General features: G+C 41.8%; 1 protein-coding gene and 1 long non-coding RNA gene across 4 annotated transcripts; one reads left to right on the plus strand and one right to left on the minus strand.

Annotated features, from left to right (window-relative positions):
- Positions 1-4,179: 4,179 nt before the first annotated feature.
- On the plus strand, positions 4,180-21,360 carry LOC113025460 (uncharacterized). 3 transcript variants are annotated; one of them, XR_003272797.1, is made up of 4 exons: positions 4,180-4,558; positions 18,649-18,731; positions 18,933-18,997; positions 19,708-21,360. It is a non-coding gene; the product is annotated as an uncharacterized LOC113025460 (long non-coding RNA). The 3 variants fall into 3 exon arrangements; XR_003272796.1 differs by lacking the exon at positions 4,180-4,558 and adding an exon at positions 18,200-18,414; XR_003272798.1 differs by lacking the exon at positions 4,180-4,558 and adding an exon at positions 18,200-18,414 and having other exon boundaries at positions 18,649-18,723.
- LOC113025459 (TOG array regulator of axonemal microtubules protein 1-like) lies at positions 6,757-9,494 on the minus strand. The gene is made up of 8 exons (XM_026173196.1): positions 9,320-9,494; positions 8,784-9,114; positions 8,308-8,547; positions 8,020-8,143; positions 7,798-7,903; positions 7,460-7,698; positions 7,209-7,364; positions 6,757-7,111 (listed from the first exon to the last, which is right to left on the minus strand). The coding sequence occupies exons 1-8, from the start codon at positions 9,392-9,394 to the stop codon at positions 6,871-6,873; spliced, it is 1,512 nt and encodes a 503-aa protein (XP_026028981.1). The 5' UTR covers positions 9,395-9,494; the 3' UTR covers positions 6,757-6,870.
- Positions 21,361-21,730: the final 370 nt, after the last annotated feature.

Genomic DNA, 21,730 nt, shown 5'->3' on the forward strand with positions numbered 1-21,730 from the left:
TGGTATTTTGGCCCATTCCTCCATGCAGATCTTCTCGAGAGCAGTGATGTTTTGGGGCTGTCGCCGAGCAACACGGACTTTCAACTCCCGCCACAGATTTTCTATGGGGTTGAGGTCTGGAGACTGGCTAGGCCACTCCAGGACTTTCAAATGCTTCTTACGGAGCCACTCCTTTGTTGCCCGGGCGGTGTGTTTTGGATCATTGTCATGTTGGAAGACCCAGCCTCGTTTCATCTTCAAAGTTCTCACTGATGGAAGGAGGTTTTGGCTCAAAATCTCACGATACATGGCCCCATTCATTCTGTCCTTAACACGGATCAGTCGTCCTGTCCCCTTGGCAGAAAAACAGCCCCATAGCATGATGTTTCCACCCCCATGCTTCACAGTAGGTATGGTGTTCTTGGGATGCAACTCAGTATTCTTCTTCCTCCAAACACGACGAGTTGAGTTTATACCAAAAAGTTCTACTTTGGTTTCATCTGACCACATGACATTCTCCCAATCCTCTGCTCTATCATCCATGTGCTCTCTGGCAAACTTCAGACGGGCCTGGACATGCACTGGCTTCAGCAGCGGAACACGTCTGGCACTGCGGGATTTGATTCCCTGCCGTTGTAGTGTGTTACTGATGGTGACCTTTGTTACTTTGGTCCCAGCTCTCTGCAGGTCATTCACCAGGTCCCCCCGTGTGGTTCTGGGATCTTTGCTCACCGTTCTCATGATCATTTTGACCCCACGGGATGAGATCTTGCGTGGAGCCCCAGATCGAGGGAGATTATCAGTGGTCTTGTATGTCTTCCATTTTCTGATGATTGCTCCCACAGTTGATTTTTTCACACCAAGCTGCTTGCCTATTGTAGATTCACTCTTCCCAGTCTGGTGCAGGTCTACAATACTTTTCCTGGTGTCCTTCGAAAGCTCTTTGGTCTTGGCCATGGCGGAGTTTGGAGTCTGACTGTTTGAGGCTGTGGACAGGTGTCTTTGATGAGTTCAAACAGGTGCCATTTATACAGGTAACGAGTGGGGGACAGAAAAGCTTCTTACAGAAGACGTTACAGGTTTGTGAGAGCCAGAGATTTTCCTTGTTTGAGGTGATCAAATACTTATTTTCCACCCTAATTTACGAATAAATTCTTTACAAATCCTACCATGTGGATTCATGGATTTTTTTTTTTTTTTTTCACATTCTGTCTCTCACAGTTGAAGTGTACCTCTGGTGCAAATTACTGACCTCTGTCATCATTTTAAGTGGGGGAACTTGCACAATCGGTGGCTGACTAAATACTTTTTTGCCCCACTGTAGATGCAACTCAGTGACAAGTAGTGAGCAAGTAGGTGATTTGAAACAGTAATCCATGCTTTTATTTCATCTCGTTTGGATTACTGTAATGCTCTGTATTTTGGAGTTAGTCAGTGTCTTCTCTCTCGTCTGCAGCTGGTCCAAAATGTTGCTGCACGACTTTTAACCAGAACTCATAAAAGAGAGCACATAACTCCCATCCTCGCCTAACTCCATTGGCTGCGTGTATAATTTACAGAGTGGGTCATTTATATGGATACACCGTAATAACATGGGAATGGTTGGTGATATTAAAGTCCTGTTTGTGGCACATTAGTATATGTGAGGGGGCAAACTCCTCAAGATGGGTGGTGACCATGGTGGCCATTTAGAAGTCGGCCATCTTGGATACAACTTTTGTTTTTTTCAATAGGAAGAGGGCCATGTGACACATCAAACTTATTGGTAATGTCACAAGAAAAACAATGGTGTGCTTGGTTTCAACGTAACTTTATTCTTTCATGAGTTATTTATAAGTGTCTCATTGTTCACAGCCATTGACATTGTCGAGGAGGTTAACACGTGAGGAGCAGATCGAAATTGTGTTGATATCTGGTGAACGCAGTAACCGGGTCATTGCAGCAGATTTCAATGCAAGACACCCTACGAGACCACCCATCTCCCATACTACAGTTAGCAAACTGTTTGCTACGTTTTGTGAAACTGGTTCAGTGTTGGATTTGCCAAAATGTGGAGGCAAGAAAACTGTCACTAATGAAGAAACATCAGTGGCTGTCCTAGCTTCATTCAGCAAGAGCCCACAGCGTAGCACTTACCGCATGTCACTGGAGAGTGGCATTAGTCGAACATCCCTTCGGCGGATATTAGCTCCTCACAAATGGCACCCTTACAAACTCCAGCTACTGCAGCATCTAAACGAGGATGACCCAGATCGGCGCACAAAATTTGCAGAATGGGCAAAACAAAATTGGAACAGGACCCTCAGTTCACGCAGAAGATTTTGTTCAGCGATGAGGCAAACTTTTATGTGAATGGTGAAGTTAACAAACAAAACCACCGTTATTGGTCTGACACTAACCCACATTGGATGGATCCCTCCAAGACTGTTGGAACAACAAAAGTGATGGTTTGGTGTGGTATATGGGGTACAACGATAGTGGGTCCATTCTTCATCAATGGAAACCTCAAGGCCACTGGATATTTGAAATTGCTACATGATGATGTGTTTCCCTCTTTATGCACTGAAGCTGGCACGTTCCCTGAGTTTTTCCAGCAAGATGGTGCACCACCACATTATGGGTGCCAGGTCCGAGCATTCCTAGATGAACAGTTTCCTGGAAAGTGGATTGGTCGTCATGGGCCAGTTGAATGGCCCCCAAGATCTCCCGATCTGACCCCCTTAGAGTTTTATCTTTGGGGTCATCTGAAGGCAATTGTCTATGGTGTGAAGATACGAGCTGTGCAGCACCTGAAACTATGGATACTGGATGCCTGTGCTGGCATTTCTCCTGCGGTGTTGCTATCAGTGTGTGAAGAGTGGGAGAAGAGGGTTGCATTGACAATCCAACACAATGGGCAGCACATTGAACACAGTTTATAAGTGGTCAGAAACTTGTAAATAACTCATAAAAGAATAAAGTTACGTTGAAGCCAAGCACACCATTGTTTTTCTTGTGACATTACCAATAAGTTTGATGTGTCACATGGCCCTCTTCCTATTGAAAAAACAAAAGTTGTATCCAAGATGGCCGACTTCTAAATGGCCACCATGGTCACCACCCATCTTGAGGAGTTTGCCCCCTCACATATACTAATGTGCCACAAACAGGACTTTAATATCACCAACCATTCCCATTTTATTACAATGTATCCATATAAATGGCCCACCCTGTAATTAAGTGTGCCTATGCCAAGAGGCACACTTATTACTATTCGTCGGATTTATTATTATTCTTCTTATTATTATTATTTTCCTTTTTCCACCTAAAATTTTGCAGCGTAACTCACCCCGTACTTTTGGTGTTTATGACTTTTATAGTTTTTTAAATATTAATATTTTAGTGCAAATTTTCCCGCGCTTATGTACCGCACAGTTTTGAGACAAGGGTTACATATGTTATATCATTTTGTGCGGCTGGGTCTGGACTAGTATGCTATGACTTTTGGTGTTTATGACTTTTGTAGTTTTTTAAATATTTAGATTTTAGTGCAAATTTTGGCCCATTTCTAGGCAACTTTTGGCCCCATAGAAACAAATTTCAAACTTCATTTGTGGTGTGTTGGCTCTCTCTAGTGGTATGCCGGGAGTAGTACGGCCTGTCTACCCGTATTTGGATTACCGTAATGACGACAATATCAACGGCTCGCACAGCGTCGCTGCTTTCAGGAACCATTGGAATTTTTAAGGTTGCGCAAACCGTTGAATAGTTACGGTAACCGCAAGGGTATGCTTGGTGGAAAACTCCATATCCCACAATTCATAGCACACCTCTGCCGAGTAAAACAATGGCGGCTACCTCTTCGTTTTATATATGTCTTTTATTAGTTTTTCTAGGTCACAAAATAAACTTTTAAGATATTTTCAGGCGAGAATGTAGGTGTGTAAACTTCAAATAGCTGCTCGTTTTATCAAGACATCCCATATTAGCAAGTTCTCTTACGTGCTAGCTAGCTAGCCGGCTAGCAGCAACACGCGGCTAGCTAGCTAGCCGGCTAGCAGCAACACGCGGCTAGCTAGCTAGCCGGCTAGCAGCAACACGCGGCTAGCTAGCTAGCCGGCTAGCAGCAACACGCGGCTAGCTAGCTAGCCGGCTAGCAGCAACACGCGGCTAGCTAGCTAGCCGGCTAGCAGCAACACGCGGCTAGCTAGCTAGCGCGGCTAGCGACCCTTCGCTAAAAAGCACCCGGGCTTCGCTTACAGTGAGGCGTCTCTAACTCCTTTCGCCCCCCCATCGCTCGCAAACAGTCTGTGTTTCAGTGGACTTATATTTCGTTTATATGGGCCGATGATGCTGGTCGATGTGGGAAAAATAACTGAGTTGTTTGGTGGTGGCTAACGCGGAGCTACAACAGAGGGCAGCTGGCCACCGGTGTATGTCTCTTTCCCCTCCTATGCGGGGAAAGAGACATACACCGGTGGCGAGGCGGCCGCCGATCGACCGGTGGTGGCTAACGTGGAGCTCAATCGTGGATAAGGGAAACCGAAGGCAGGAGAAGCAGGCGGCTGCCGGTCCGAGCGTGAGGTGAACTGAATTTCAGGTAAGAAGTTATGAACTGCACTCTATTTGGGTCAGATATAAACCGAGTTTAGGTGTAGTTTATTTTCATTGTGCTGACAGTTACAATAACTGGTTCTGCGCACGACAGCTGTGTTACTGATGTTGAACTTTATGACAGCCTCCCCTGTCATTCTCTCGCCTGTTGAAACTTCAATCATGAAACTGATCAATGATCGGCTTTTCTCTCGTGTGTTTATTGCGCTAAACTACGGAGCCCCCCAGGGGACATGGGAGAAAAAAAATTACGGAGGAAAAAAAAAATTACGGAGGAAAAAAAAAAATTAAGACGGACTTTTGCGAGATCTCGCAAAAGTATTGCGAGCGCTGGCAAAAGTATTGCGAGATCTCGCAAAAGTTTTAGCCGCATTCTTCGGAGGCCGAGGCACGATGTGCCGGGAAACGGTGTTCCTCCCGGCTGTAGTAGGTCTCGACTTCCCGTTAGCTTCGAGCTAGTGGCCGCCAGCTCGAAGCCGACCGGGAGGTCGAGGCACGATGTGCCGGGAAAGCGGTGTTCCTCCCGGCTGTAGTAGGTCTCGACCTCCCGTTAGCTTCGAGCTAGTGGGTGTCAGATCTCCAAAAACGTCGGAGCTCTTTTGCAAATATGTGATGTCTTGTAAACCGAGCAGGTATCTGACGTTTACACAACTACATTCACGCCTCAAAATATCTTAAAAGTGTATTTTGTGACCCAGAAAGAGTAATATTACAACTAAGTAGCTGCCGCATTGGTTGGAGATCTGGCAAAAGTCCGTCTTAATTTTTTTTTCTCCCTAATTTTCTTTTTTTCCTCCCTAATTTTTTTTTTTCCTCCCTAATTTTTTTTTTCCCATGTCCCCTGGGGGGCTCCGTACTAAACAACAGCAGCATGGTTAAGCTTGATCAGCTGTTGTTAGAATTCATTAAATTTTAATTTCTAGTATCAGCTGATGTTTGCTGGAGCCACAGCTGTAAAAAAGGGCTGATCGAAACCAGGAGATGTCCTTACTGAATCATCAGAGCTGAACTGGTGATGGAGAAACAGGTTTACCTTTTAGGTGACATGAATGAGTTGAAGGAAAGTTATCAACTGTTTCTGAGAGACAACTAACACCAAGCTCCTTTTTTTGTGTAGCTGACAGCTGGTAACTGTGCAGGGGCGGATCTAGCAAAGCTTTTGCCAGGGGGCCAGGTAGGGCATTAACAGGGAAAGGGGGACGCAAAGATATACTTTTCTTTCTTATTCTCATATAAAATATTTACCTTTTATTAAATAGTTATCTGAATCTTACAACCAAAGTTTGTATAATAATACACAAGATTGGCTGTAGACCATTGTTAATCATTCAGAACATTGTGTAAAAATAACAAAAAACAAAAAGTGAATGCAAAAGTGCATAAATATTTATTTTACGTGTTTGATGTGTGTGGCAGGGCGTGGTCTGCAGTGCCGCTGCAGGGGAGGTGGACCCACGGGCATAAAGTCTGTGCTCTCTCGGCTGTTTTTTTTTTTTTTTTTTGTTGTGTGTTGGGCTGTGAGTTGAAAAGCTACAGCCGGCTGTGTGGGTACACCAACCATGTGTGAAAAGTGGTCCATAACGTAGTGCTTCAAAGCATGTTCATGCAAACATTGTTGGGTCTGCCGTGGTACAATGGGACTTCTGCTCATGAACCTCTGTGCACAGCGTCTGCAAATCGGGGCTGTATGAAGTCACCTCATCTTTACACAAAACTGTAAGCTGTCATCTGTGATGCGCGAGCGGTGTTTGTTTTTACCATACTTCATGGTGGAGAATGGCTGCTCTGCTGAGTTTTGCTCTCTGTAGCCGTATGAATGGCAAACTACACTGATTAGCAGCGGCATAGGCACACTTCTGAAATTTTCGCTTTCTAGTATTTATTTAATATTTCTTTATGTTATAAAAATGACTTTGAATCCTGATAAAAATGCAAAATCATGGGTTAAAAATGAAAACAAGAGAACTAAGAATGTATTAATATTTGTTGACAGAAAAACAGAAACTGTATATGTGCCAACCAAAGTGCCATTTTAATTCAGATGAAAAAAAAAAGGGATTTATTCATTCATTGTCCATTCAGGATCTTAAAAATGTGACAATAATAATGAAATAATACAAATAATGTAACAATAAGAATGCTGTAATAATAATTAATGTAAATCTAAATAATATTGTCCTTCAGAGAAATAGTTTGTAGTCCTGGAGAAGTTTACTCCTGCAGAGCAACTGGGACTGTCTGTGGTCATGATGGTTGAACCTCCAACCACTTTCCCAGCTTAGCCTCAGAGTGCTGCTGCTACTGTAGCAGCCGCTCTTCTCCTCTGTACTTGTCAGGACTTGCATTGTCACATCTGGGGATCCCAGGCCGTGCTGGAGAGGAGAGCCTAGTCTGGATGCTGACCTGCTGCCTGTAATTATTAGCCTTTTTCAGGCTCTTCTCCACAGGACGCCTGTCTTTTTCAGGGACAATCTTCATCCACAAATTCATAAAGTCCTTGTGAAGGGTCAGTTTATTGATGATTGTTCGCCCATGGTACCTGTGGAAGATTACAGTTGTCATTAATTTTCATTAATTGTGTAAACTCACAGAAAATAAAACATTGATGCACTTCAAACCCATTTAAAAGTACCCACCTGGCTTCAGGTGCAGCATCCCCTGCCATTCTAGAGGCAGCAATTAGAAACCTTTCAGTGAAGCTTCCTGCTTTCAGGATGACGGCTGCTCCAAGTTTGTCAGCCAGCTGGTGCAGGTGTTGAGCCGTGCTATTCCTCACTGCGACACAGCGATGGCTGAGCAAGGACAATATTAGACACACAACTCAGTGAACATGATCTCTCTTTCATGTCTTCTAATAAAATCACTACAGCTTCTTCTCTCCTCTTACGTCAGTCCTGTGTTAAACAGAGCGCTCAGAATCCGTCCATGGCTGCAATTTTCCACCATGGCATCAAGTGCCAGATTGACCTCCTGATGAAGAAAGTTGTTGTTGGGCTGTGCAAGCTTCAGCAATAGAGCTCGGCCTGTTGTTTCAACTTCTGGGTCCATTGTTTTCTGGAGCTGAATGTAGAGCTCATCGATGGTATGTATGGCCTCACAGGCTACTGCTGAGCGTTGGTTTTTCACCTAAAATGTGAGTGAAAATCATCAGTTGAGGCTGTAGTATGCACTTGAAGGGAAACTAGCTGCATGAAACACATATAAGAAACATAAAGTGTGCAATACCTCCTCAATGAGGACCAGACACACTTCATGCAGTTTAGTCTTCAGGATGTCCGAGTGGTGCTTTGCCAGAGACTGAATAGTTTGCAACCCCTGTCTTTTCTTAATCCTGCATTTACACAACACAACATTGAACACGACTTCAGGAACACCACAAATAACACAGCCACATTATGCAGCACTGTTTCTGTGCAGTATTTAATGTCTCCTTACTACGTTTCTTACCAGTCGTCTGAAGACAGCAGACTAAAGCTGTGGGACAGGCTCGCTACAGGTGTAGCTAGAGGCGGGAGTTTGACCCTGCCCTCTCTTGGATTATTCTGACTGCACTGACTGTCTGCTTTCTTGTCTGATAATCAATGAGGTTAGGAAAGAGAAACTGTAATTTCTTCTAATTCGAAGCATTGTACATGTTGCAGTGATTAATTGTTCATTAAAATCTTTTTAAAAAATCTCTTAATTTAAAGTTTGATTATTCAGCATCTTCTACAGTTACTGAGGAAAACCACTTACCGTCTATAGGGACGACTTTTGCACGGCGCAGCAGCGTCCCAGGCCGAGGTCCTCGTTTTTGCGGTATGGGAACTGTTGGAGGTTTTGGAGTCAAAGGCTTTACTGCAGTAAATGCTTTGGTTGGTACTGTGTGTCCAGGTGAGGTTACAATCCCATCCTGGAAATGCTGCAGTTTTTCCAAAATAGGCCCAAATTTGTCTTTTACCGTCAAGACTCTTATTCCACGAATGACCTTCGTGTCTGTTTAGACAAAAAATAACTACAAATTGACATCTTACTAAAAAAAAACAACAACAATAAACATTTTTCTTCCTGATTTTTTTTTTCTTCAAAAAAGCATATAAAATGAATGGACAGCAAGAATATGTGTAATTTAGCATTAAAATAGATAATCTACAGTGTCAAATTTTAAAATCTAAACTAACTGATTAACAGCAGGTGTAACCACTAAAGAAAAGCATCACCTTTGAACCGACCTGCTCCTGAATGTTTAGCAGAGAAAACAGGCAATTGCGATGGACAAGCTGCTCGAGGAGGTGGAGGAACTGGAGTGAGCGGTGTCATCTCATCAGGGCTAACAATGAGAGGAATGGCCCTCAGCTCACTTGGTGTGTGTGTGTCTACAGAGCTGAGGCTACACAGACTTCTGTTAGGGTCCTCCTGATTCCAAAAGGGGTCATCCAACCAGGGACTTAAGTTCCAGCTTCTCTGGACTCTCTGTGGAGAGCCTGGGCATTGCTTAGGTAAAGGTGGGAGTCGCACAGCATAATCTCTGGGTCTCTGTGCGGTATGCAATCTGTCTGCCTGCTGAAAGAACACATTTGTCTTACTGCTCTGAGCTTTGTGAAAGTCCAGGATCCTGGACTCTGTGGTGAAGCGCTGACAGTTGCTCTGTCTACAGTGACTTACACAAAAATTACACTGTGCAAAGCAGCAAAATATAACACATCTCTCAGAAACGTTTACATTTGAACAGCAGAGAAGTCAAAAATGAGTATGTTTAGTTACTTACATCTCCATCTGTGCGTTTTCTCTGACTCAAATCTTGAAAGCAATGGAAAAAGGTATCTGATGTCTTTTCAGGCATGACTGAGATAAAAAAAAAGTGAACAAATTGTTTAGAAACAGAAAGTTTGTGAGTGCTTCTCAGTGTGTGAGTGACAAGTTCTAACTGAGCTGCTCAGTAAATCAGTTATGATGATGTCATATGGAACTCACGGTGCATTTTTTGAAAATATTCATATATATACACTATTTTGTGTTTTTACAAAAATATCAGACATGTCTAAATCAAAGGCAGCTTATGATCTCTAATTATGATCTTTAATCAACAAATTTAAATAGACATCCTAATCACAGCTTCTAAAACTAGACAACACTATACTGATAAATTCATATAAAACAGCAAAAAGGAGATAAAAGCACCATCATAAATAGAGAAATAAGTACAGTAAATAAATAAATACAGTTTTTAAAAAATACAGAAAAAAACATGTGTCATTTGCTACAACAACAACAACAAAATAGCAGTTTGGACAAAGCTGTTTCTTCAAGCTTCGCCTGCATTTAGGGGCTGCAAACCTCTGTCCCAAAGGAAGAAGCTGAAATCCTCCAATAAGGGGTGGGAGTCATTTAAAGTAGAGTAACTCATCCTCTACAACTGCCTAGTATTCAAGGACTCTATGTTAAGATGCTCTAACATGGTACAGTACCTTCAGAAATGCCCCAAATTTCTTATATATTGAAAATGCAATCTCTTCTCAGGAACCTTTTCTCGATTCAGTAGAAGTAGATCTAGTATTCATTTTAAAGTTCTAATGTTCGTTTTTAAATGTTTAAATGGTCTTGCCCCACCTTATCTCTCTGGACTTCTTCATCCTTACTCCTCCCCCAGGTTTCTCAGGTCAGCTGACAAGCCGCTCCTGGAGGTACCCAGGTCCAAGAAAAAGCTCAGAGGGGACAGGGCCCTCTCTATTGCTGCTCCTAATCTCTGGAACAATCTGCCCCAGCACATTAGGCCCCTTCACTGTCCACTTTTAAAATGCGTCTTAAAACCCATTTTGACTCCTTGGCATATGACACTGTATGACCCTGAGTTTATTGTTTTTAATCTATTGTACTCATTTTATTGTTTTTAATTCTAAAGATCATTTTATACTTTTTATTTTGCGCTATTTGTGCTCATTTTATTATTTGCTGTCACTCTTATTTATTTATTTTGGGTAAATCTTTTTATTCATGTATCATTTTTGGCATGCCAAGTGTACAGCACTTTGTGTTCAGCTGTGTTGTTCTGAAAGTGCTATATAAATAAATTGCTTGCTTGCTATAGTGACACATGCTGGGCAGTTTTGTGGTTAAGCCTTTCTCAACCCCGAGGCAAGTTATTGAAATGGCAACGGGAGGAAACAACCCGGCAAAATAACACATGACAGCGAGATAAATTTATATTTGCATGTGTATTCAGAGTGTTACCACTATTCTAGGATTTCTATTGTCAGAATAATATTTGTGACTTTAGACCTTTATTTAAACTGTAGACTTGCTTGAACTTAAGAAAGTAGAAGGTTGGTTTGTTATGCTTCAAGGTTGGATTTTATTAATGAAAACATTAAAGGGAAAAATGTTAACAAGCAAACAAACCTTACTAAAAATGTTCATGTTATTCATTGCATTATACAACATAGTGAAGAAAGCTGCAAGCTTGACTAAAATTCAAGTATTAGGGAGCTCCATTAGCATCTAGTCTGGCTTCACTCTACAAGCCAGGACAGGTTTGCGTGACTGGAGGCTCAGACTGTGTATGCAACCGGAATAGACCCATAAAACTGGATGGAGCATTGTTTGACATATAATATTAATTCAGCAGTGGAGTTCTCTGCCAGGGCATGACTGACATTTATGAACATCGCTGTGAGGCATTTTATCACTCTTGGAGCCATATAGAAAATATTGCAGCTCCTCTCCCTGTCAGATAATGGCACTAATTTCACCAGCGTGGTTTAAACCTCTGTGACTGCTGAAGGGCAAGAATTACTGGTTCTTTGTGCGTCTTAATCCTTACCAAATAATGAGAAAAAGTCTGTCATTTTTCACGGCTTATAATTCAAAAGGTGGGCTTTTTCAAACCCCACATTAAAACAAATGTTTCTTTTTTGGCATGTATTCATTTATTTATTTATTTTTGATGCATCATTCCAAAGTAGTTATGCAATATAGAAAAAAATCTGCAATGAGGTAACCAAGCAGGTCACCAAGGGACAGTCGCCATGGCATTTTGTCCTGATTGTGTCAAGAGCGTGGCTGTAAGCATAAAGGAAGAGAAATTCCATCCATCCATTCGCTTCCGCTTATCCTTTTCAGGGTCGCGGGGGGCGCTGGAGCCTATCCCAGCTGTCATAGGGCGAGAGGCGGGGTACACCCTGGACAGGTCGCCAGTCTCTCGCAGGGCCAACACACAGGGACAGACAACCATTCGCACTCACTTTCACTCGCACATTCACACCTAGTGACAATTTGGATTTAACCTATCCCCACAAGCTGCATGTCTTTGGACGGTGGGAGGAAGCCGGAGTACCCGGAGGGAACCCACGCAAACACGGGGAGAACATGCAAACTCCACACAGAAAGACCCCGGCCTGATGGTGGAATTGAACTCAGGACCTTCTTGCTGTGTGGCAACAGTGCTAACCACCGTGCCCCACTCTGAGAACTGCAATAAGAAAAAAAAAATTCTTATTGCAGTTCTCAGAGTTACGAGATAATCTGAGAGAGCTACAGGAAGTAAATAAACCACTTTTTTTTTCTAGATATGTAATTACCTGAAAGAGTTGCTGAGACATGAACTCGCTTCCTGTTTAGTGGCTTCGCACACTGTTTCAGCTTACCGTAAGCCTGATAAGTTTTGTGAGGCTTTAAAACTCAAAATCATTTCTGACTGTGAAAATTTTTTCAGTTTTTCCAAAACTCCAAAATGTGGGAAGCTGAATATAATAGAAGCTAATTTCCTACGGTTATGTGGAAAAGAAAGCTGTCACAGGACTGTGAAAAACTAAATACACTTCATTATTCAGTAGCCTGTAGAGCTACTTCTGCAGCAATAACTTGAACTAATCACCTTCTGTATTGCTTCATCACTGTCACATTGTTGTGGAGGGATTTTGGCTCATTCGTCTTTACAGCATTGCCTTGGTTCATTAACATTTGTGGACATTCGTGCATAGCTCTCAAGGTCACGCCACAGCATTTCAATCAGTTTGAGGTCTGGACTTTGAGCCATTGTTGTACATTTTGGGGCTTATTTTGCTGTTGCATGACCCAGTTTTCACTCAAGCTGTGGGACAGATTGGCCTTACATTTTATTCTAGAGTACTTTGGTGTACAGGTTAATGGTTGAGCTAATAACGGCAAGGTACCCGTGTCATGTGGTTGGAAAACAAACCCAAATCATCACCCCTCCTCCAACTGCATGTTGGTATGAGGTTTTTGTTGTGATATACTGTGTTTGCTTTTTTCCAAATGTGGTGCTGTGTATTATAGCCAAACATCTCGTCTCTGCAAAGCATATTGTTCCAGAGGTCTTGTGGTTTGTTTAGATGCAGCTGTGAAAGCCTGAGCCATGCTGCAGACTTTGTTTTAGAGAGAAGAACTTTAACATGCTAATTGAGGCCTGTAGAGTCTGGGATGTAGCTTTTAGGGGTTTTTTGCAGTTTCTTTGAGCGTTGCACAATCTGACCTTGAGGTGAATTAGCTTGGACTGCCACTCTTGGCAAGACGGTTGAATGGTCTTAACAGATCCCTGAATGCTCCAGACCAACAAACTGCTAAAATGTCAACTTTTAAAGAGGCGATCACACTTGCTGACGACTGCACAGGGTCCTGTCAAAACTCTTTGTAACATTTTGCTTAATCTGAGGAATCCCCTGCTGCTTTATTTGGCTGTGGGCTTACCACTGAACTCCAAAAGCAGAAAAAATAATAACACATTAAGGCTGTGTACAGCTTTGGATGTTCCCCCTGCCAAATATCTTTTAGAAAAATATCACAAAATTCAAGCCAGTCATTTCATTTCATATTTAGGATTAAGTCTGCCTTCACTTTGCTAAATTCCAAAGCTTCCAAAAATGCCAAAGTAAATAATGCTGTAATTTCCTGTGCCCCATCTAAAGGCCTACTCTGTGTTTACAAAAACATGTGGTTTTTATACTCTAAAAGACCCATGGCAACGGCAACGCCTTTGACTGAATCCTCTCTTGGGACATTACCATATCTGATTCAGTGTGTGGAAAGGGTATATTAGAAGATCCAGACCCTGTTAAGAATCAAACATCCTGTTCCTCTAGCAATCTTCCACCAAAGTCATTAAGAACCCCCTTTCTAATATTAGAAGCTCCTTGACTCGAAATGATGATAACCCTGTCCTTTGGAATGGCAGTGTCTTAAAATTGTGTTTTGCAGGGTATAGAAAAATAGAAAAAGTGCAAAACTTTTCTTTGGAAGTGCATGTCATTGTTAAGTTCATACCCAAATTATTCTAACAGGGTGCATATTGGATGGTCAAGCATTTGTGTCACTGCACACTCATCTCTTTGGAACCAACAAGCTGACAATTTGTGCATTTTATCCAGCTATTGTTCAAATGCACAAGAAGATGGCAAGGAGTTTCAAATTCCTCTACTTTTTCAGTCATTACAATTTCTGACAAGTTTGGCAGAACAAAAGTTGCCCTTTTTTTAATCAGATATACAGCTGTGACAGAGAGAGTACATTGAGTGAGGCTTGTAGTAAGAAATAGCTTTGAGTGCTCTAATTGAGTAGAAAAGTAGTATATGAGTACCAGTCCGTGGTGTTGTGCATTTCTGCCAGTCTTGCGGTCTGCTCATATGCAACTTTACAAGCCTAAGCCATGCTGTCATGTTCTATATAAAAGAAGAGGCTTTTTCCTGCTAACCCTTGGAAACAACACATACTTGTGCTCCTATGAATTTTAACATTTAGCATTCTAACTGAGGTCTGTAGAATCTGAGAGCTCTTGGGTTTTTTGGTATTTTCTCTAAACGTAGCATGGTCTTACCTTTGGCTGACATTGCTGGGAAATCCTCTCCTGGGAAGACAGCTGGCAGCTGTCCTGAATGTTTTCCACCACCTGTTAATAATCTTTTTCACCGTGGAATGGTGGACTGGAAATAACTTTTATTATAACATTTCCCAGACTGATTATCAATTTCTGCTTTAACAACATTGCTGAAGGCTTTCCTCTTTGACATTGTGTTAACATACCCATGAATGCTCCAGTCCAGCAAACTGATAACATTTCCATTTTTATAATAGACTTGATTAACTGTTTACCAAATTTGCTGGTGATCAGTTAATCAAGTGTATTTGACTAGCAGCACCCGGCTGCTGCCTACACTCTTACATCCAGTGGAAGGAGCAAAGGTGTACTTAGTTTTTCCTGGGACTGCATAGATTCCTTCATCCTATTGGTAGCCCAGTCATGAAAACCTGGGTAAAATATAAGAATTTTGGGGTAGTTTCTCAGGTTTCCACACTTGCTGGTGAGTCTTTCTAGACTAAAATCAGTAGCATCAAATCCAGGTAAATGCCATTTGTTATTAAAATACTTCAGCAGATTGGTAATTTTTTCTGACTAACTGGAAGTAACAAGTTAATTGTTAGTGACTTTATGGATTCATTTGCATGAAATAGCCTTTTTTATACTTTGCATTTTCCACAGTCTTGTGTTTTCTTCCTCGTGTGCTGCATGGAAACTGTATTAGAGATAAAAATGATGCCTCAGTGTAAAATCTGATTATCATAGCCCTGCATGACTTTGGTCAAAAGCCCAAATCAATTTTTAGATATTTCCCTTTTCACTCAGCTGCTCCTTAGACAAACAAGACAGCCTTTGTTTCAGTTTTTTTTTTTTACCAAATTACATGTTCACCAGAAGGTAGGTTAGGCATTTACCTCATCTGATAACCTCATTCTTGATTGAACACTTAAGTGGATAATGTGAGTGGGAGGCTTTTCAGCACAAGTCCCCTGGAAACATTGGACCATGTTCTTGTCAACAACCAGTGTGAGTCATTCATTAAAGAAAAGTGCTTCCTGCGATCGAAGCCCAAAATAGATTGTGGCATTACAGATGTTAGCTTTAGCAGTTACTCTGGGCCTTTAATGCATTCATTTCACATAAATGCCTCAGTGCAAGTTCAAATGGTAACACTTATATTTTCTTCCCATCATGTATGCCTCACATTTTGTTTTTCTTGTTCAAAAAAGAAACCCTGCATCTACTCTGTATGCTGAGTATTTTTAGTATTTCACTGTACACCCAAGGGATTCTAACTGCTTTAGCAATCTATTTGTCCCATCGTAGACCACAAATTTTCTGCTTTGCACTGCACTCTGTGTTTAGATACGCTCTAGGCAAATTTGGGTGAAGCAGTGCTCTTGTGTGACCCTTCAAATGAATGACTATATTCATGGGTTTGGGTGTCATATGCTACCTTTACAATGCTTAGAAATACATTTTTTAAGTCTTGGTGGCGTGTTTGTGCCTTAAGGAGCAATGAACGTAGCCACCAGCAGGGGACTGACAGTTCTTCAGTTTCTTACAGTCCACTCGCAAAACCGTCACAGAAGCACACGAACACGTTATGGTAGTTCTCAGTTGCATCGCATTACTTTAAGCTTGACTTCTCTCTTGACTTCTTATGTATCCTTTTGTCTTGCAAGTCTGGAACATGCAACTAAGGAAGAATCCTTGATTTTTCATGTTGTGAGCTATTGAGCTATCGACCCCAACTAAGCAGCAGACACGTCCTCAGAACACGACTCCAATATGTCGCATCAGAGGTGGCCTTTGGTATCCTTTTTTCTAGGAAAGGTTTTCTCTTTTAATTGATTGAAGGTATAATACTATTTTTCTGACTCCGACTCATGATTGTATGCCCAGTGTCTGTGCTTGTATTTGTATCTTTGCTAGACTTTGTTGCTGTGTACATAAGAACACGTGTTCCACTTGTTTGCTCATCTTTTCACATTAGTCAATAAAATAAACTTGCACTTGTGCAGTTTCCCAAGACTAAGGCCATCTGTGTATCTTTATCTGTCACACTGAGCCACTTGTAACGAGAGAGAGCGAACATGTCTCCACCAAGCTGATTATTGCACAAGCCTATAATCTGCGAACATCTGCAGCTTGACTAGTCTGTCGCCACTGGTCTCCACGGTGCGAGAAATCTGCCAACAGCAGATTTGTCGACTTTCTGCTTAAAAGAATTATCTCAGTTTGGAGCCAAACACAGTCTTGCTCAATTTCAGCGGGCAGACAGGGTTGAATAAAGAGCCATATTGATCAGGTTCAATTCAGAGTAATCTCTAATACACAGAAAGAACTATGACATACGTGAGCTAGAATTCTATTGCACCAAACTACCAGATGAACTGGAAGGATGTAAGTGTTGGTCGGAGAAAGTATTAAAAAGTGTAAATAAAACACCCCAACCGGTCGCAGCAGATGGCCCCGCCCCTCCCTGAGCCTGGTTCTGCTGGAGGTTTCTTCCTGTTAAAAGGAAGTTTTTCCTTCCCACTGTCGCCAAAGTGCTTGCTCATAGGGGGTCATATGATTGTTGGGTTTTCTGTGTATGCGACTGTTGTTGTGATTTGGTGCTATAAAAGAAAATTGAATTGAAGTGAAAAGCTAATAACACAGTTTGTTTGTTTGTTTTTCCACATGTTGAGTTCTGTGGTGATTATTTCCTTTTGTTTTGGTTACAATTTTTCAATTTTGAATATGTTTTGGAGATCCTTCCACATAACTACTTTTATTTAAGTTAATGACTTAAATGCATTTCATAATAGATTACAGCAATATTTTTAAAAGCGCCAGAATGTTAGAAATAGTCTTGTTGGTGGTTTCAGTGACAAATAAACTGGACAAACTGAAAGAGTTTTAAATCTCAGGCTTGTTTTCAATAATCGGGTGAAAATTACTTACTCGCTGAATGCTAATAATTGCATGTGGTGTTGAGATCAGATGACAGACTCGGCCATTGAGGATATATCCCATTTCTTTGACTTGAGAGATTTTGGGGTTGCTTTTGCAGTATGGTTTGACTCATTATCCATGTGCTCTGTGGAGCACCGTCCAATTGCTTTTGCAGCAACTGGATGAATCTCAGCAGAGAGTAATCACCCTGCTACTTCTGTCTGCAGTCACATCATCAGTAAACACTAGTAATTTAGTTCTAGTGGCAGCCACACATGCCCGTTCTCTGCCTCGGTCATGTTTGATGTTCACAAGCTGTTTCTCTCCTTCTCCAGCCTTTTCTCTTCCCAACAAGCTCATTTTGGTTTTATGTGTCCAGAGACAGACGAACTTCCAGGTCTTTTTGATTTTTTTTCTGGCAAAGTCTGATCTGGCCTTCCTGCTCTTTAGTGTAACCAGGGGCTTGCACCTTGTCATAAACCGACTGTATCTCTTGATGCATCTATTGGTCTTTCGGGTCTTTTGGCACTGCTGAGCTGGCCAGTACATTCCTTCTTTTTAATAATGTACCAGATTGTTGACTTGGCGACTTCTGAAGATTTTCCTACCTGATAGTTTTGAGTTATTTAACCTCACAATCCCCCTCCGTTGTATTGACGTCTTTTTGGACATCATCCTAATTCCAGTAAAAAGCTACCAAATACAAGTTCAACACTTGGGACACTAAATCTTCTATCTTATCTTAATATGTAATGAAAAACATAAAAAATTGTATGTATGTATGAAATAATGAGGGAATGGGCCTGATCTGGCCATGTCAGTGAACTATCCAATTAATTTTGAACTTTTACCGTAGTTTTCTGCAGCTTTTTATTGAACAGTAGTTCATTGTTGTGCAGGTTCTACATTCTGAGCTGATGAAATCAGCAGCTGTAAGCTATGTGTTCCTGCGACCGTTAAGGCTGTGCTGGCAGACCAAGTGAGGCAAATCCAGTCTATTCCAATTATACTGCGGAGCACTTTACTCCACTTAAGTGCATTACCCCCTAATCAGTGCCTGGCTGTGCTCAGTTAGTACTTAGTGCATGACCTTTCCTTCATATTCATGAAAAGTAAGAGCTGCTGGAAAATTAGCTTCAGTCACAGTGAATTCTCTTATTCATATGTGAAGTTGCATTTATATGTGAAACGAAGTAATGTTTCTTTTAAGTTTTGATCAACAACAGTAACTGGCACAGAACACACAGTAGTTATAAATGCATTAAATCAAACAAGTGTAAATGCATTCAAGGTTCACTATGGATTTTTCAGCCGCTTTTTGTCGCTGTAACACTTCGTATTTTCAGTAACTGCCAATGTGAAGGAGCAGAAACAAGTTGAGAAAGCAACGCTGACATGTCATCATCTTCCTCGCTGATACGGTAAACTTGTAAGAAAGCGCTTCCTTATTTAGGTGTCACGTCCTTATTGCACATTTAAAAAACAGAGAGCAGCTTTATTGTACATCTGGATTTTTATTTGTAGACACGTGCTATTTGTTCATAAATCACAATTTGTTACCGTCCTGTTAGCTCTGTTTTTGGTCCCTGGGTAGGTTTTAACTGCCTCTCTGCTGTCATGTGTTGAACAGGCAGTGCACGGGGAGAGCTGCTGAAAACAAATGCAAAACAGGGAAAGAACAAAATCTGCAACAAAGTGAGCTCTTGGGTTGTAATTTTATTAAACTGTTACGGTCTGCTATGGTCAAAGTTTTGCTTTTTTTTTTTTTTTTTATTGGTCAGAGTTTTCTTATTTATTATTTTCTATATTCTTGTAATTGTTGTGCTTTAAGTTCTGTAGTTTCAGCGCAGGTTATATTTAAGTCCTTGAGTTTCCAGTTTATTTTGCCTCCCCTGTGTTTCCTTTATCCTGTTATCAAGTCTTAGTCCACAGGTGTCGAACTCCAGGCCTCGAGGGCCGGTGTCCTGCAGGTTTTAGATGTCTCCTTGATCCAACACAGCTGATTCAAATGGCTAAATAACCTCCTCAACATGTCTTGAAGTTCTCCAGATGCCTGCTAATGAAGTAATCATTTGATTCAGGTGTGTTGACCCAGGGTGAGATCTAAAACCTGCAGGACACCGGCCCCTTAGTCTCTCTGGTAGGTGTTTTTCTGTCTTGTTACTTTCTGCTTTCATCTGATAGTCATTTATCTATGGTGCCATGTTTTAGTTTTACTTCCCCATGTTTTGTCTGATTTAGTTCAGCTGTGTCTCCCAGGTGTCTCACTCTTCCCCAATTACCCTTCTGTTAGGTTGTTTTTGCTCCTATCCTGTTCACTTTTCTCTGTCAGTTATGCTTTATGTATTTTTGCTTAAAACCTATGGATTCTGCAGTTCAGTCTCTGTTGCATATTTTCATTGCAGCAGGCAGTGGTGCACAGGTGGCAGCTGGAAGAGCTGCAGGCCACCGGCATGCCTCAAACACCTCCAGGATGGGGCAATGAGCCACCAGTGTCAAGGGGCATTTTCACGGATTTCCACAGGCTATCCTAAAGTGGCTGGGGCTCTCCCCAGAAGACCATTGTTGCTGGTTCCAGGGTGACTGCATGGGAGCGAAGGAACAACCTTTCGCTTTTCTCTCCTCTCGCTTTTCGTCCTTGCCTGGGGGGTAGGCTAGGCCGGACTAAGTCAGGCGATGGCGGTATGTGGTCAGGTGTGGTTTGTCGCTCAGCTGCAGGGGAGGGGTGGAGCAATGGGTCCAGGGGTCTGTGCTAGGGGAGGCTAGCTGACAGCTGATTCCCATTGCACTAATCACCTAATCACCCATTCCCCTATCTCAGTAGCTGCTGGGGCCTGGAGCGGAGAGTTGTGCCTGAGAGCTGACCATGGAGCAGATCAGAGACTGTGTGCGAATAAAAAAATCACTAAAACGCAACTCCGAACTCTTCCCTTGTGTTTGAATGTGTGGAGGGCGGGGACAAGTAACAGAGTGTTACACCGTGTTATAAGCCAATTGGATTGCATGCTTTTTCTTAGTAAGCCTAAGTAATTATAATTTACAGTGGAGTCTCTTTCCAGTTTAACACAGATCTCTTCCTCTTATGACTTTCAGTAGCTACCACACTGCAGTCTCAGCATATCTACACATTTTATGGCCTAAAATGACATGCACTTTTCTGTGGTTGTAGCAACTCTGACACTGGAAGAGGCTAACTTCTCACAAAAGATGTTGGTGTCGTTGGCTTTTAGTGAAACAGCGACAACGGTTGAAATGTGGAAGACTTAATTCTTATTATTTTACTGTTTTGTGTTTTTTGTTGTTTTTTTAAATGCAGTAAATGTAGTTTTGCATCTGTGGACACAGCCGTGCTAACTGTTTCACTCTGCTTTAAAAATGCTAAGCTACGCACCCAGTGTCTTGTGGGTGGGAGTATAAAAGTATTATTAGGCATGTAACGACAACCACAGGAGCTACAAAAACTTTCTGTTTACTAAGCAGTAAGAACAAAAACTGAGTTTCAAATGAGATTCTTGCAGACCTCACGCTGCGTGCCATCAGCTATGTGCTTATTTTTCTACTCACAGTCCAAAGACATTCAAGGGAACTGAACAAAGTTTTAATGGCAAAAAACTTTCTCAGTGAGGATCATGTTACAGTCCAGTTCATAACCTTTAGACAACCCTTAAGAAAAGCGTCATGATCACCCAGGGCAGAATGGCTCTTTTGATTCTCGTTATCTGGGACAGCCTCAATCCTGCACTTATGTTAATCCATCGGTTGCAGCACCATGCAGCTGGTGTCTGTGACACAGGACTGAGCTAAAGCAGATTTCCAGTGATCTACAAACCCGGATGGCATACACAGAGTCTGAGCCAGGGCCTCTTACGCAAGTTCAGCCAGCTGTGGCTGTTTGGGCTGTGCGTGCAGGGAATGTGTTTACATAACGCTCATTTAGGCTTTTCCCTTCACATAGCAGGACCTAAAGAAAGTCAGAGGCATGCTGCTAGTACTAGACAAGAAGTTCCAAAAAGTTCTGTACAAGAGTTGTTGTTTTTTAATTCGGACACTGATGTTTATGAGGATTATGTAACAGTGGAAATAAAATATTGTGACTGTTTACTGAATAAAAAAACTATTATTCCTGAAAGTTAAATACAGCATAGCTTCAGCCCCACACCGGGTAACCTATTTTTCTGTCCTGTGGCTACGTTTGGATTAAAAAATGGAGTGTGAACTGCAGTGGTGCCATTGTAAGACATTCATATAGGAAAACAACTCTTATATTACTATTATTATCTATTATCTACTATTACTATCTTATTAATATTGTACTTACTCCAGAAGTTGATTCAGTTCATCTGAATGTAGCATTTTCAGTGGGAGGCTGAAGAAGTCACTTGGATAAGTGATAAAGCCTTTCTCCCAGTGAATACGCTGCATCAAGAT

This window comes from Astatotilapia calliptera, chromosome 7 (assembly GCF_900246225.1).
Source record: "Astatotilapia calliptera chromosome 7, fAstCal1.2, whole genome shotgun sequence".
In the NCBI taxonomy this organism is placed as follows: domain Eukaryota; kingdom Metazoa; phylum Chordata; class Actinopteri; order Cichliformes; family Cichlidae; genus Astatotilapia; species Astatotilapia calliptera.

Excerpts from the sequence above, each read along its gene's own strand:
- LOC113025459 (XM_026173196.1), bottom strand. The coding sequence starts at position 9,394 with ATGCCTGAAAAGACATCAGATACCTTTTTCCATTGCTTTCAAGATTTG. Across the intron at positions 8,144-8,307 it reads AAAAGTCGTCCCTATAGACG|ACAAGAAAGCAGACAGTCAG; the intron begins GTAAGTGGTTTT and ends ATTGATTATCAG. Across the intron at positions 7,365-7,459 it reads CTGTTTAACACAGGACTGAC|CCATCGCTGTGTCGCAGTGA; the intron begins GTAAGAGGAGAG and ends GTCCTTGCTCAG.